At 39.4% G+C, this 15,489-nt stretch overlaps 1 protein-coding gene across 4 annotated transcripts in view; it reads right to left on the bottom strand.

Annotated features, from left to right (window-relative positions):
- caprin1b (cell cycle associated protein 1b) overlaps positions 1-15,489 on the bottom strand; it is an 86,315-nt gene that overhangs the window by 59,059 nt on the left and 11,767 nt on the right. For all 4 annotated transcript variants that reach the window (XM_067994026.1, XM_067994027.1, XM_067994024.1 and 1 more), the window contains exons 2-4: positions 10,936-10,998; positions 9,522-9,608; positions 4,323-4,561 (exon numbers count right to left, since the gene is read on the bottom strand). In XM_067994026.1, coding sequence (XP_067850127.1) covers positions 4,323-4,561; positions 9,522-9,608; positions 10,936-10,998 — 389 coding nt within the window. The remainder of the gene's footprint in view (positions 1-4,322; positions 4,562-9,521; positions 9,609-10,935; positions 10,999-15,489) is intronic.

Raw genomic sequence — 15,489 nt, 5'->3', positions numbered from 1 at the left:
CCTCCCCTTGACATTCAACGGCATTACCATTGCCGAATCCTCCACCATCAACATCCTGGGGGTCATCGTTGACCAGAAACTTAACTGGACCAGCCATATAAATACTGTGGCTACAAGAGCAGGTCAGAAGCTGGGTATTCTGCAGCGAGTAACTCAGCTCCTGACTCCCCAAAGCCTTTCCACCATCTACAAGGCACAAGTCAGGAGTGTGATGGAATACTCTCCACTTGCATGGATGAGTGCAGCTCCAACAACACTCAAGAAGCTCGACACCATCCAGGACAAAGCAGCCCACTTAATTGGCACCCCCATCCACCACCCTAAACATTCATTCCCTTCACCACCAGCACACAGTGGCTGCAGTGTGTACCATCCACAAGATGCAGTGCAGCAACTCGCCAAGGCTTCTTCGACAACACCTCCCAAACCCACGACTTCTACCACTTAGAAGGACAAGAGCAGCAGGTACATGGGAACAACACCACCTGCACATTCCCCTCCAAGTCACACACCATCCCGACTTGGAAACATATTGCCGTTCCTTCATCGTCGCTGGGTCAAAATCCTGGAACTCCCTTCCTAACAGCATTGTGGGAGAACCTTCACCACACGGACTGCAGCGGTTCAAGAAGGCGGCTCACCACCACCTTCTCAAGGGCAATTAGGGATGGGCAATAAATGCTGGCCTCGCCAGCGACGCCCACATCTCATGAACAAATGAAAAAAAAGTACAGTACATTTATCCATTTTCAAATTAAGCTTTGACAATCCAAAGAACTATTGAAAGCAGATTTTGATATTAAGCCTCACCTACATGATGGAAATAAAGGACCTGGTTAAGAGTATGAGTTTCAGGTCAACAAGTCAATCATTGGATTATTTTTTCTATGCTGCACAAGACACACAGAGATATGATATATCCCATTGTCATAATTCACCACTGACCGAACTTCACACATGACATTCAAAACATTCCACTAATGTTCAATTTTCAATGAAATCGCCAATACTTTGACATCAATACATTGATTAATATTCCAACATACTTCATACTGAAAAAAGCAAATGAGGAAAGAGTTAAACTCCAATAAGCTACTTTTTCAATGCTACATTTGGAATATCAATGTAGCCTTTTAAAGTGAATTGACAACTGCAATGCCAATCAAACCCACCCTTGAAACTACACTGGATTCAGTGAAGGGCTTCATTTCCTCAACCCGTCCCAGTAGTTTTACACAAGTAAGCTTATCCAAGAGTGCACAATGCAGTTAATGTTTTTCCTGCTGATTTTAATTTTAAAGTCTTTAATTTTAAAGCCACAAGAAAAGCAAATCTTGTGACTGAAGAATTTTTTTGACGTCTGTCTCATGAACAAGTAGTGTAAATTCAGAATCAATAGCCCAAATCTGTTTGCATTTTAACCTAACATTAATCTGCTGGAATAATTAGTAATCAGTAAGCAACCAGACCCTGCCAATTCTTCCTTCTTCTCAGGTTCTATTCCTGCACCCTTCAAAGCGGTCATCACCTCCCCCTCAAAGATAAAATTTAAACTCAATTCCCCTCATACTCTCCAACCTCCTCTCCCTATGAGGTCCTCAAAAGGATCACTGCCACCAAGCTCTGTGCCCACCTCTCCCATCACATGCTCTTCAAATCCCTTCAATCCAGTTTCTGTTCTGCCCACAGTATTGGAACTGCCCTAGTCAACCATCAACAGTATCCTGTGTCCGGACCAGAGCACCCACCCCCACACATGCACACCACTTGGCTGCAACGGGGATCAAAAGTTACATGGGGTAATTAGCAAACATTTATCAGCGGATCTGGCTAGGCTCAATTAAACAAATTACACAGAACGTACAGCACAAAAACAGACCATTCGGTCCAACAGGTCCAAGCTGGTGTTTATTCCACACGAGCCTCCTAACACTACTTTTTCATCTAACCCCATATCCTTTTATTCCTTTCTCCCTCCTGTGTTTATCTAGCTTCCCTTTAAATGCACCTATGCTGGCCGCTTCAACTTCACCTGCAGTAGCGAGTTTCATATTCTAACCACTCTATGGGTAAATAAGTTTCTCATGAATTCCCTATTGGAATTATTAGTGACTATCTTATATTTATGGCCCCTAGTTCTGGTCTCCCCCGCAAGTGAAATCATCTCTACATCGACCCTATCAAACCCCTTTCATAATCTTAAAAGCCTCTATCAGGTCACCCCTCAGTCTTCTCTCTTCTAGAGAAAAGAGCCCAGCCTGTTCAATCTTTCCAGATAGATATAACCTCTCAGTTCTAGATTCATCCTAGTAAATCTTCTTTGCACCTTCACCAGTGCTTCTATATCCTTTTTATAATAGAGACCAGTACTGTTCACATTAGGGATGGGCAATAAATGCCGGCCTTGCCCAAGTGCAGTCTAACCAAGGTTCTATACAGGTTCAACACAATTTCCCAGTGCTTGGTTTGCTTTGTTTTTAAAAAATGGCATTATCCTGCATCGGTACTTTGTGATTTCTATATCTGTACCCCCCAGATCCCTCTGCTCCTCGACCTCATTTATACTCTTATTTTTCCAAGGAGTATGTGGCCTCCTTATTCTTCCTACCAAAATGTATCACCTCACATTTATCTATATTGAATTTCATTTGCCAATTACACGCAACTCCAATCTGCAAGTATATTAACGTCTTTTAATTTGTCAAAGTCCTCCTCAGTATTAACTATACCCCCAATTTGGTGTTGTCCGCAAATTCTGAAATTGTACTTCTGATTCCTGAGTCCAAATTGTTAATGTAGCACCAATCCTTGTGGAACACCACTTCCCATCTTTTGCCAGTCTGAGTAACTACCTTTAACACCTACTCTCTTTTCTGTTTTGTAGCCAGCTTGCTACACATTCTGCTACTTATCCCGACTCCACATGTTCTGACATTTTTTTTAAAAAATTCATTCATGGGATGTGGGTGTTGCTGGCAAGGCCAGCATTTATTGCCCATCCCTAATTACCCTCGAGAAGGTGGTGAGCCGCCTTCTTGAACCGCTGCAGTCCGTGCAGTGAAGGTACTCCCACAGCGCTGTAAGGTAGCGAGTTCCAAGATTTTGACCCAGCGACAATGAAGGAACATTTCCAAGTCAGGATGGAGTGTGACTTGTAGGGGAACGAGCAGGTAATCTAATCATGTGACTACTATGCAGTACCTTATCAAAGGCCTTTTGAAAATCTAAATATATTACATCTACCCTTTCTGTTACTTCTTCAAAGAATTCAATAAAGTTGGTAAAGCATGACTTTCCCTTTTGAAATCGTGCTGACTATATTTTATTTTCGGTTTCTAGATGTTTTTCTATTACATCTTTTGAGTAAGGATTCCATTATCTTTCCTAACATCGACGTTAAGCTAATTGGTCTACAGTTCCCTGGACTTGTTCTATCTCCCTTTTTAAATGTAGGAATCACATCAGCTGTCCGCCAGTCCTCTGGCACTATTCCCTTTGCTAATGAATTTTTATATATATGTAACAGTGCCTCGGCTATCTCTTCCCTAACTTCTTTTAATATGTGTGGATGCAATCCATCTGGACCTGGGGTTTTATCCTCTCTAAGTTTGATTAACTTATCAATTATCTCCCCCCATTCTCTCTTAAATGTCTATTTCTTTTTTGATCTCTTCTGATGTCATGCCCACCATGTTAGTCTTCCTGGTAAATACCAATGCAAAGTAATTATTTACTATTTTTGTTATTACCTGCGAGAATATCATGCTTATTCCTTAGTGGCCCCATCCCAATCCTGATTTTTCTATTGTTATTTATGTATTTCTTTTTATATTCCTTGATAATTTAATTTTGTAGTTTTGCTTTGCCTTCCTGATTGTAAAGGTTAAGAAGGCAAAAAAACAGTCCCTCTTGTCATCCTCCTTTGTTGTCTATGAACTTAGTGTATGCCTTTTTCTTTATTCATCCGTGGTGTGTCATTATTGGCTAGTTTGTTCTTGCTTTTTAGTGGGTTATATTTCTCCTGGACTCTTAATCATCAATGTTTCCCACTTCTGTTCTATTTCTTTGTTTTGTCAATAAATTTTTCCAGTTTATTTTCCCTAGTTCCATTCGCATCCCTTTAAAAATCAGCTTTTTTCCAATTTATTACTTTATGTAAACTGTACTAAAGCCAAAGCTAGGCAAAAGTTGGAACTGCACTTGAACTAAATCAGATCGGATCAATAAAATCGGCATTTTCAGGCTGCGACTCCGTGGTTAGCACGTCTAACAACAACAGTTGGCTTCATAAGCAAGAACCTGTAATTATAGCAATTTAGTACCTGAGGTTCATGTCTCGCTCAGGTTGTACCAGCTTGTAGAATTCATCCAACATTCCCAGCTCCTCTTCAGTAAGGACAGGAGACCCATTCCAGCCTTGTTTCAAGTCAGTGCGCGTATCATCATCACCCAATTTGTCCAAAACGTACTGTAGCTCAAGGACAGTTTTTAACCGCTTCTGTTCCGCTTCCTCTCGCATCAATTGTTCCCGGCGAGCAGCTTTCTTCAGTGATTTCTGGATCTGCACAAAGAGGAAGCCAAATTTTTTTTACAAATTGAGCCAAAGCTTCAATCTCCATTGCAACAAACCTACTAATGGGAATAAGTACCAGGCCAAGACAATGGGCACTTTTTATTTTAGTGATCTAGTGGCCCTCCCATAGCATTGCTCATGAAGTGGAGGAAACAACTTTTATAACATTAAGAGTTCTAAACCATGTACTGTACAATTTATTTGGGGTACTGATTTAATACACTCTTATTACATGTCATTCTGTGATTTTTAAACTAGTGTTCCCACGATTCTGTCCAGTTCTGTCCTGTCCATGAAACTTGTCAGTGGCCTTAATTATTATATGCTTCACCGCTGTACTCAACATTTCTCTTACCCTTTTTCTAAAAAGCCCAGGATACATAGCAACATGGTAGCCAACATAAGTTAGATTAAAATTGGTTCACTAATACGATCGCAAATGCAGTATTGAAGTACCTATAGCAGTGAAAACCAGCTTGTAACGAAAAGCCGGGAGGAGGACTTATGGGCATTAGCAAGTCTTATCCTGGGAAGGGAAATGGATGGGGCAAACCAAGGGTGAGTTAAAAGGCCCCTGGGGTGTTGCACAGGTACGGCAGAGGTACACAAGCTGCCTTGTACCCAAAATGGAACCCCAGATCCCAAGTCAGGTCTCGGGGAGAAAAACCTGAGATATAGTTTCAACAGAAATTAGGCAATTTTATCGGAAAGTTGAAATATTTTTTGCAACCTTTTTACATGTTTATCTTATAAATTCAATCTTTAACCAGTCAACAGGCACAGGAAAAAAAGCCGTGACACCTTAAGTATGACAGACAGAAAATGCTCGTTATTCTAACTTTTTTTTAAAAAATAGGTTAGGAATAAAGACATTGGTGACAGACCAGCACAAAAATCTGAAGTGCCAATTTCTGCAGGATCAAGTTACTGAACTGGAAAACTGACTAGGGAGTTAGATCCACTCTCAGGACTTCAGCAATCTTGTGTCCGACTAATAACCTTGGACATTTTGCTGTATGGTTCAGTACTCGCATCAAGATACAATGCTATAAATATCTGAGCTTTCATTTAGCTTTCTTAAGTTCAATGATTTGTAGTACTAGAAAAAAAAGAAATTGAGCCTTATGTAACTACAGCATTTAGGCTGAACATATACATAACTGGCTTATTGATAGGGGAAAATGCACCAGCTTAGAGAATACTCCATTTTCAGTGTTCAGCACAAGTTCTTCCATGAAGCAACAATTAGTTTCCAGTGCTTGCCACATATATTGCAAGATTGTTAACTCTCAATTTACTTCTGCGAAAAATCCTTCCAAATCACACAGGAAATTTAAACATGCAGAAAGCTAGGCTTTCGTTTCCCACATGAAGTACAAGCATTACAAGAAATTCCTATAACATCACAATACTCAGTGTATCAGAAATTTTTGCAACACTGATACTGAACGGTAATGAAACAGCACAAATGGGGCATCTGCCAGGCAATTCAAATGTTAAATTACCTTTGACAAGGTCTTCCCCTTTCTTTGAATGCAGTTCAACCTCCACATAAAAATAGATAGGCCAGTCATCAAATAAGGAAATCACAGGAACACAGTCACTTTAAGAACCTGCCAACAGAAAGCAGTCAAGCAGGCACCTGGTCTTCCCAACCCTTGCTACATACGTAGTCTTGCTCTGCTACTGTACTTCAATTATTTTGATGTCGATGCCAACCAAGAAAAAATGCTAATGATCACAGAAAATTAATCTTCAAGTCAGTAGGCAATCTGGAGCTCCCCCAATTGCCGACTGGTCCAAAGCTACAGACCAGGTTTCAGATTCAATTCCTGGTCTGCTGGTTGACTGCAGCTGAAGCAGCAGGGCAACAAATATGAAATTAGGGTGCCCATTTCTAATCGCTAGCCAATGACTCTTGCTGAAAAGTGCCTGCATAGGTCTATCAGGTTAACTATGATGCCCTCTAGTCAAAAGTTTACATTCACCATCTAGACCCATACATGAAGAACTGCCACTTGGGCAAGGTACTAGAGGGCTACCAGCACTTGAATTGTAACCAGGAACTTAAAGTGGCAACAGGAGAGAATTGGAATTACAAAGAATACTAAGTGGAAAACAAGGTCTCAACTTTGATGGCAGCCTGGAGCACCGAAAACTCATCTTCAGCGGTTAGATGTTTTGTAGATGGTGACTTGCCACACCACACCTGCAACAAGTTTCTGTCTGATCATTCTTGATCAACCAATTAACAGAATTAAATATTCTATAACCAATTATCGAACTGCATGGTAATGGGTTTCCCAATATATAACTAAACAGCCTAGATTTGTGGATGTCGATTCTACCTACATAGAAAGCCATGATTTTACAAACAGTTGCAACATTCTCTCCCAAAAACACAGAAAAATAGTGGGCAAATTTGATTTTGAAAGACAAATTAAACTTAATTTTAAGCAGCAGTCTGCATTTGGGCTTGGAATTAAATAACATACGGTACATTCAATTACTGTCACATCACCACTAAGGAACCGAACAAGAGGCCGTGAGGGAGCACTGAATGCCTTTTGGAAGTCAACTTGAATTCAGTATAGTTCTACTAAAAACGCTATTAGTTAAGATCAAAGCTGTACGGATTCAGGATAAACCCTGGGGATATCTTTAAAATTTCCTTATGGGTAGAAAAACCAAGTATTCAGTAAAGGAGTTATGCCAAGACATAGGAGTAGACCATTCAGCCCCTCAAGTCTGCTCCGCCATTCTATAAGATCATGGTTGTTCTGCACCTCAACTCCATTTACCCACCTTTCCTCCATATTCCTTGATACCCTTACCTAACTAAAATCTATGAGGCTTGAAAGCTCCAAATGCTCTAGCATTCATAGCCGTTTGGGGGGAAAAGAGTTCTACTACTGCAATTTTTAAACCTTATTTATATGTACAAAAATACATTAAAGGTAGCTTGTTACTGCAAAACAGATTGTTGATAGTTTGGTTGTCACTAAGATTTCCATGACACTGGATATTTTTACCAGGAATACTGCTACCTAATTTGGCAAAAATGCACACTAACATTACAATATTAACAATACCAGTTGCAGGCACCTGTAGTTTCACACGTGGCAATTGAACAAACAGCAAGGAAGCTGAATCCAGTTGTAATTAGATAGTGGATAAACCACTCCCTGCAGACTAGGATCTGGTAGTTATGTCGATCCTACCATTCGAGTGAAGACCGACTAAAGTTGTACATGGACAATTTGTCAAACTAACATGTATTTGCATATGTAAGGAATCTTACAACACCAGGTTATAGTCCAATTGTTTTATTTGAAAATCACAAGCTTTCGGAGGCTTTCTCCTTCGTCAGGTGAGCGAGTGTGGCATTCCATGGCAGGTTACCGCATTTATATTCAGAGAACAATACCTGAATATAAATGCGGTAACCTTCCATGGAATCCCACACTCGCTCACCTGACGAAGGAGAAAGCCTCCGAAAGCTTGTGATTTTCAAATAAAACAGTTGGACTATAACCTGGTGTTGTAAGATTCCTTACATTTGTCAACCCCAGTCCATCACCGGCATCTCCACATCATGTATTTGCATGGTAGATTATCTACATCTATCTGCTTTCACAAAAACAGTCAATCTGGTAGCTCAAGTTAACAAGCTTCTGTGCTCCTAGCTGTCTCAAAATTAAGACCTCATTTCCTACCCTGTGTTCTATACTACATATGAATAGTCTGACAGGTGCTCATGTCAAATTCCTCTCATAAAAACTTCTAAGACTCAGCAGCCCAAAGCTCTTGCAGCAGTATTGGTTTCATCTGGTTCCAGCACTCAAAACACTAGAGAGGGAGTAGCAGAGAACAAGCCCCAATTCAAATTCTGCAGAGTTCAGAACTGAAGCCTCATTGATACTACACTGACCACTGAGGTACTGTCTAAGTCCACTGCAGAAGTCAAAATGTTGGTCAACTAGGTTAAACACCGAGTGCTAGAAGAATGGGCCATGCGCTGCAACTATTATTTTTTAAGGCAAAAGCTGCAAAACACACTATTCACCCCAGAGAATTATGGCATAATCTTATCTGGTTTTGTGAATCAATGCACAATGCAAAGTGGTTTCTGCTCAAAGACAACTGCTCCTTGGAACAAGATTCACTGATTTCCAGTTTAAGATGAATGTGAGATCTTTCTGCTCAACGTAAGGAATGTCGATACCGCAGAATGGAACACTTTCCGTTTTGGACAGTGTCAGTATCAAGCAATTCTAGGCGCAGTATATATAACATTTAGATACAGACCAAAGCCCTGACAATAGCTCAATAAATTCTCATTGCATCAAGCTGTTGGATATAAACTTAGGTCACAGAAATGTATGGCTTTGCACCACCATTGTCCATTGATCTGCATTCTAGTCTCCAACCTGGATCATCAGTTTCTGGGTTTCTTAGGGGAGCTGAAGCAAGATCAGTCTTCCTTTCAAAATCATTTTGAAAGCGTTGATCCGTCACAATGACTCACTAGAAAATTTGGAGCAAGATGCGTATATCCGAAAGCTGCGGGTATCCATTTCTGAAAAGAGCGTTATGGCAGAATGTGACAGATACTAATAACACAACCCAAAGCCAAGTCAACACGAAGGCAATGTAGTAGTGATTTATTTTTTAAGTGAACTTATTATTCCTTGGAAGAAGTTTTAGAAACACAAATTAACCACAAAGAACCAAAGTGGACACCAAACAAGAATTTTTGTCGGCAACTACTGAGTAAAAAAAACATTAAGTGAAATAACGGAACAAGACTATATGCAGCAAGTGCTGGAGAAAATGATGCATCTATGTAGCAAGTACACATTTTGAAAGGTGAAAAAGTTAGTAATACGACAATGTTAACTATATCCAATTAACTTCCCCACTCTCCCCCCATCTCTTGCATACTTACATCTTGGCCTAATGTAATGAAGCTCCGCTGTAGTTCACGAGCAAACTCCAGGTTATTTGCAACTTCCTGTAACTTTCCAACAGCTTCCTACAAGAAAATGAAAATGTGTTTTTATTTATCTTTAAAAAGGTATTTTGTCCTTATTCATAAATCTTGCAAGCCAAAGAACTGACAAATTCTCATCAAGGCTAGCTAACTGCCGAATGGTTTCCGCAAGTGAAGTCAATGTACAATATATGATTATTACTGCTAAGAATTAAACCCCCAGTACCATAGAAGAAATATTTAGTTTTGAGTTTTCCTGGTAGATGTAAAAATCTATATAAACCCCACTTTTACTCACTACATAAGTCTTTGGATTTATATTTGGGTAGAAGCAATAAGGGAAAAATCAAGAGGATTCTGCAATGTCAAGCCTGTAAAAGCCATACTGTTGACTTTTTACACCTCTTAGATCTTTCCCAAAACATACTATAGAACCTACATGCTGCCAAGGTGTGGTCAATGGGAGATACCTGATGCATTACTCATGACGAATGAAAATGATCTTTTTTGCAGCTTACAGATTTAACCAGAACATGGAAAATATCAGACTTTACTCTGGAAGGAAAAGCAATTTTAAAAACCTCAGTCAAACCTTAACTTTACCCACAGGCGAAACAAACTTGGACAGTGCTACTAAATTTATACTTGTGGTGCAAAAAAATAGCAAAGTGTATAATGCAGGCCAAGGCATTAAAGAAATTAGTGTACTATTAGAAAACACCCTAAAACATAGCCAACCGGATTTGTTGGCTTCAATCAATATTCATGCATGCAAAGAAGCAAGCAAGATTCAGTTGTCCAATCTTAGCCAAGAAAATGATTGGGAAACAGACCATCTTCATCTGATTTTACAAAAGCTTTTTCAAAACAATCGTACCGGATGACATGCTTCTTATTGCTACAAATGATCAACTAAGGTTTATGCCAACATAATTTCCAACAGTAGAAAAGACAACTCTGTAGTAGTTATAGGAAGGAATTGGTGAAAGTGCTCAAAAACAACAATTTGTTAAAAAAAGAAAGTACAAGACTACCTCTTCTGAGCTACACGTGTAGTTACAGTAAAGCTTTTTTAAAAGAAAAACTGCGTGGAGGGGCAAATGTACTTCACACGCAAGTCATTGCACAATCCATTTAATCCGAATATAAGGTTAAAATAGCTTCCACTCTGCTGGTACAAAAGGATAGATCCCCCATCAACTATCATTTTAGGCACAATTTTGCCAGTATTTGGCTGAGACACTACACAATATGGGGGGGGGGGGGGTGGCGGGGAACTGACCTTGCCAGAAAAAAAGATGTCTATCCCAAATGTGAGCATGTTCATTTCTAGCAATTACAGGTTTTTTAAAATCCAGAAGTCACTTACCAATTGGTCTTGATTAAGGACTTCTCCTCTGTCGAGTCTTTCTTGGTAGTCATCCAGCTTGCCCTTTAACAAAAAGGAATTCCCAGATCAAAATGTTGCAAATATCTGAATATAACAAATGCGCTGAGTTTTCAGTCTTCAAAATCCAAAGACTAGATAATACAGCACCAAAATCCATCAAAAAAAGTTTAGAACCTCCCACATAAACTACAGAATGGTTACTGAAGAGTATCCCTTTCCATTTTATCTCCCACATTTCTTGTTTCAAATACACATGCTGCAGATACTGCACTGAATGCTTATATACATCTACTTTCCATGGAGTTTGTGCTCAGATGCTTAAACCATGACAAAATACAACTTGATTAATATAGCCCACATATACAGTGGAACACCACAATCAAGGATATAAAGGGCACTGGAAATCTTACAATGCTTGGGGTGGGACAAAACAAAGAACAGAACCACCTTCTATTATTCATTAAACTCAATTAAGTTTTTTCAGATGGCATAAACCAGAAGACAAATGTGAAAATATGTGAAGGTCACTCCAGTTACTGAGTTAGCACACTACTGCTGCCAGTAGCAATTGCCATCAGACCTGCAGTCAAAATGAGAGAGTCATGACTGGAACTTCTGATTGCGTGTACTCTACAATTCTCCAGAGTGTTACCAAGATTCACCTATAGTACAAGGCAAATTTTACACCAGGCAAAGTATGAGTAGCCTTGTACAGGTAGCCAATGTCCCCACTTTTTTTTTTAAACCGCCCTTCCATGGGCTGAAATTGTGAATTCATCATTGCTCCACTCCAAATCAAACCCCAGTACCGCTTTATCTTATTTTCTCAACACCAAATTGCCATTTCAAAAATAAGTATCTGATTACCAGGGTTCAACTATTCCCTCATCAACAGCTGGCATCCAGATATAAATGGATACACTCTGAACTGTCCACATTTCCTATTGGAGCCAGTGTAAGAAGCAATATGCTACCTTTAGTAGCAAACTCAAATAGTCAAATTCGACAGATTATGTCTCCTCTCCTTCAGGCACATCAAAAGAAAGGAAATTTTATGAATAATTGGTGCTTTGAACCTTGTCTGTAAACATTCTGTACTTGAAACATTAAATTGACACCTTAATGCGTCATACTTGATCACCACACTTTTGGAAGGATGTCAAGGCCTTAGAGGGTGCAGAAGAGATTTACTAGAATGGTACCAGGGATGAGGGACTGCAGTTATGTGGAGAGATTGAAGACATTGGGGTTGTTCTCCTTAGAACAGAGAAGGTTGTGGGGAAATTTGATGAGATGTTCAAAATCATGAACGGTTTTGATATTTTCTCCTTATTTACTCTGTTTCCAGTGGCAAAAAGGTCAGTAACTGGAGGATACAGATTTAAGGTGACTGGCAAAAGAGCCAGAGGCGACATAAGGAAAAACTTTTTTTTACGCAGCAAGTTGTAATGATCTGGAATGCACTGCCTGAAAGGGTGGTGAAAGTAGATTCAATAGTAACTTTCAAAAGGGAATTGGATAAATACTTGAAGGGAAAAAATTTACAGGGCTATGGGAAAAGAGCAAGGGAATGGGACTAATTGGATAGCTCTTTCAAAGAGCCGGCACAGGCACCGATGGCCACCTCCTGTGCTGTACCTAATATGACACTTTTTTTTAAAAAAACAGATTACTGTACAAGCTGGAAACGGCACCGACTGGATACTGACAACCTAAGTCCTTCATGAAGCTTAGTGGTATTTTGCTTGAAGCATGGTAAGAGCTTGTTGATCAATGCCAACAAGTGTACATGCAAATTGCACATTTTAAAAGTAGCATGTAAGCATTTAACAGATTGTAAATGTTAAAAAAAATTAAAAGCCACAAAGACAAGTATACTTGTGATTTTTTTTGGATTAACTTCCACAGTGGTTTGTGAAGTAGTTTCTTTGCTGATGTTCACTCATTTTTCCAATTGTAGCCATTACTCCACTTCCTGATAAGGCTGCAGGTATAGAGCAGTATGAATCATCTTCAAATAGAAATTGCATAAAAGCAAAATCCACTTTCTTGACTTCTGTGAGCAGGCCGACTCACCAGCCTATTTGTCAGAAAAAAAGCCTCCAGCAATGTCCATCATTGCTGGTGAACATTTCTATGTGCCATACATGGCACTAAGTGGAGAATGGCACTAAGTAGCAAACAATATAGATCGCCCACTATAAATTGTGAATTTTCATAGGATTTCAAAAGAGGAAACTATTTTTAACATCCAATGTTAAGAAATTAAATGTCAGATATTGCATGGATCAAATACAAGCTTTCTTCTGACCCAACAAAAAGTCGTAACTATAGTGTGCCACCTACTGTGAATTTAATCTGCCAACTAATGTGCTTATGACATCTAAGTACAGCCAACACCATAGTTCAATTATGGATAGGATTCTCTAGACCTAACTCACAAGAAATGAGGAGACGACTGTCCAGAACAATTTCAGTTAAGGCCCCATACAAGCGCAAAGGAGGAAGATATAACCAAAACAGGCGAGATTCAAACCTAGATTCAAGGTGAAGTGGCCGACTCTATTATGGCAGTACATCAGATTTTAACAGGCTCAGGAAAAAAAAATGCAAATTAGTCAAAAGGGGAGTGGGCTAGAAATTAAGGCTGCAGGGTTCATCCATCAGAAACTAAGTATTTGCTGCATCTTATAGACAAGTATTGGGACCACTTAATTTCAAAAAAGTGCTCACACTCTTTATCCTTTAAAGTTCCAATGCAGTACAGGTTAGTCCTCAAGCGAACAATTCTCAAATGGAAAATTCAAGATATGCGTTTGTTGAACTAGCATTCATTGCAAAATCTACCTTTTTTTAAAAAAAGGTCACAGCCTAAAATAAATGCAGAAAAAACAAAAAGTAAAACAGCAGAGAAGTTTCTAGCAATCACTCTCATGCATCCTCTTGCGGCTGTCCATGAGCTGCGTTAGCAGTGGTCACGTTCGAGACAATTGTGTTCTCCAACTCACAATGTAGTTTTTTTTAAATCAATACACCAGCCTCATGGTCTTTGATTTTTCTGGCTAAATTTGTACGTGCATCAATTCAATTTTGTCCTTGTTCACAGCCCTGGGGATTTTTTTTGTGCAATATGTTGAACTGTGGATTAGTGAAGTCAGCACAATGGTTACTTTTGGCATTACTGATACACTTGCCATATTCAACACTGCATGCAAAAATTAAGGAGCAGAGCCAGTCACAGAGGAAACTTAAAAAGCACATGGTTAGCAGGGGAAGTCAGGAGGAGGATTTCAACTACGGAAAACAGCCAAGTTATACAACAGAAGAATTCATCAGTGATGTCCAGAAACCATATTAAAATCTTTCTGGAAAAACAATGTTCAACCACCTCAAATCTAGAAAATACCATGAGGCAGAGAGAAATAACATAACATCTGCCTGCTTATGCTTGCAAAGACTCAAACGAACTTCAGAACAATTGAACTCACCACACCAGCAAAATAAACCCTGTAAACAAGACGACACTACTGTAAATTTTGTACATCCATCTATGTCAGTTATAAATGATCTAGCAAAAACACACTATTCTTGCTTCCCTTCGAACATGAAAACAGCAAACCAGTACATATTTAAGTAAAAAGCAGCCTAACTTTAAAAAAGTCATGACATTTTCAAAGCAACAGCCAAACCCATATTTCAGATGCAGCAAAACACAGAATAAAGATCACTAAATCCCGAACTACATGGGACATCTCTGTGACTTAGGGCACAGGGGACATACAGCCAGTACCCTTGCCCAACTAACTGGGCGGTGGGGGTTCAGTTTAAGCAAGCGAAGATGAACACCAAATATTTGAATCTAATCAGCTCATAAAGGCAGCAAGAACTGGCATCACCTGCCCAGAATGCAATAACACACTGCAAGTAATATCTAAAAAGGTGCCCACAGAGATCCTGAGGTATAATCAATTAAAACCCCAAAGAATTGGCAAAGGGTTGGACTTAAATTTCCTGAAAAATTTTAACCCATGGCTTGATAAATGGATAAAACCAAAAGGATGTAATCACCAGCTTCCCCATAAGCTCTCGATCACATAGCTGCCTCCTCTGAGGTGCATTGCCGAATGCAGTCTGAAGTATGATAGAGGCAATAAAGTATTTAAGCTGACCTTCTCAAGAGATTACATGCAGAAATCTTCTGTAATACCAAGCTACTTTTCAGAATTGCTCCAGTGTCAACCACATGTAGCATATTAGCACCGTACAAAAATGTACAGAAATCAAATTACTCTCAAATGAGTAAAACTAAGGAGGGTCCAATGGGCAACATCAGATAGGCATCAATTGTATTCTTCAGGCAATACATGTCCAACATATCTTCTGTGCAAACGCTTGGCTCTACCTAGTCCTGAAATTTACGATCAACTCAGATTAGTAAGAAATGACATTATACGTAACCAAATAACTTTATTGTACAAGTCTAATTTTTTCCATTACAGTGTAGAAAACTGCTCATGTCTCACGAACTGATTG

Source organism: Heptranchias perlo, chromosome 12 (genome assembly GCF_035084215.1).
Source record: "Heptranchias perlo isolate sHepPer1 chromosome 12, sHepPer1.hap1, whole genome shotgun sequence".
NCBI lineage: Eukaryota > Metazoa > Chordata > Chondrichthyes > Hexanchiformes > Hexanchidae > Heptranchias > Heptranchias perlo.
This window is presented reverse-complemented; position numbering and strand designations above follow the sequence as displayed.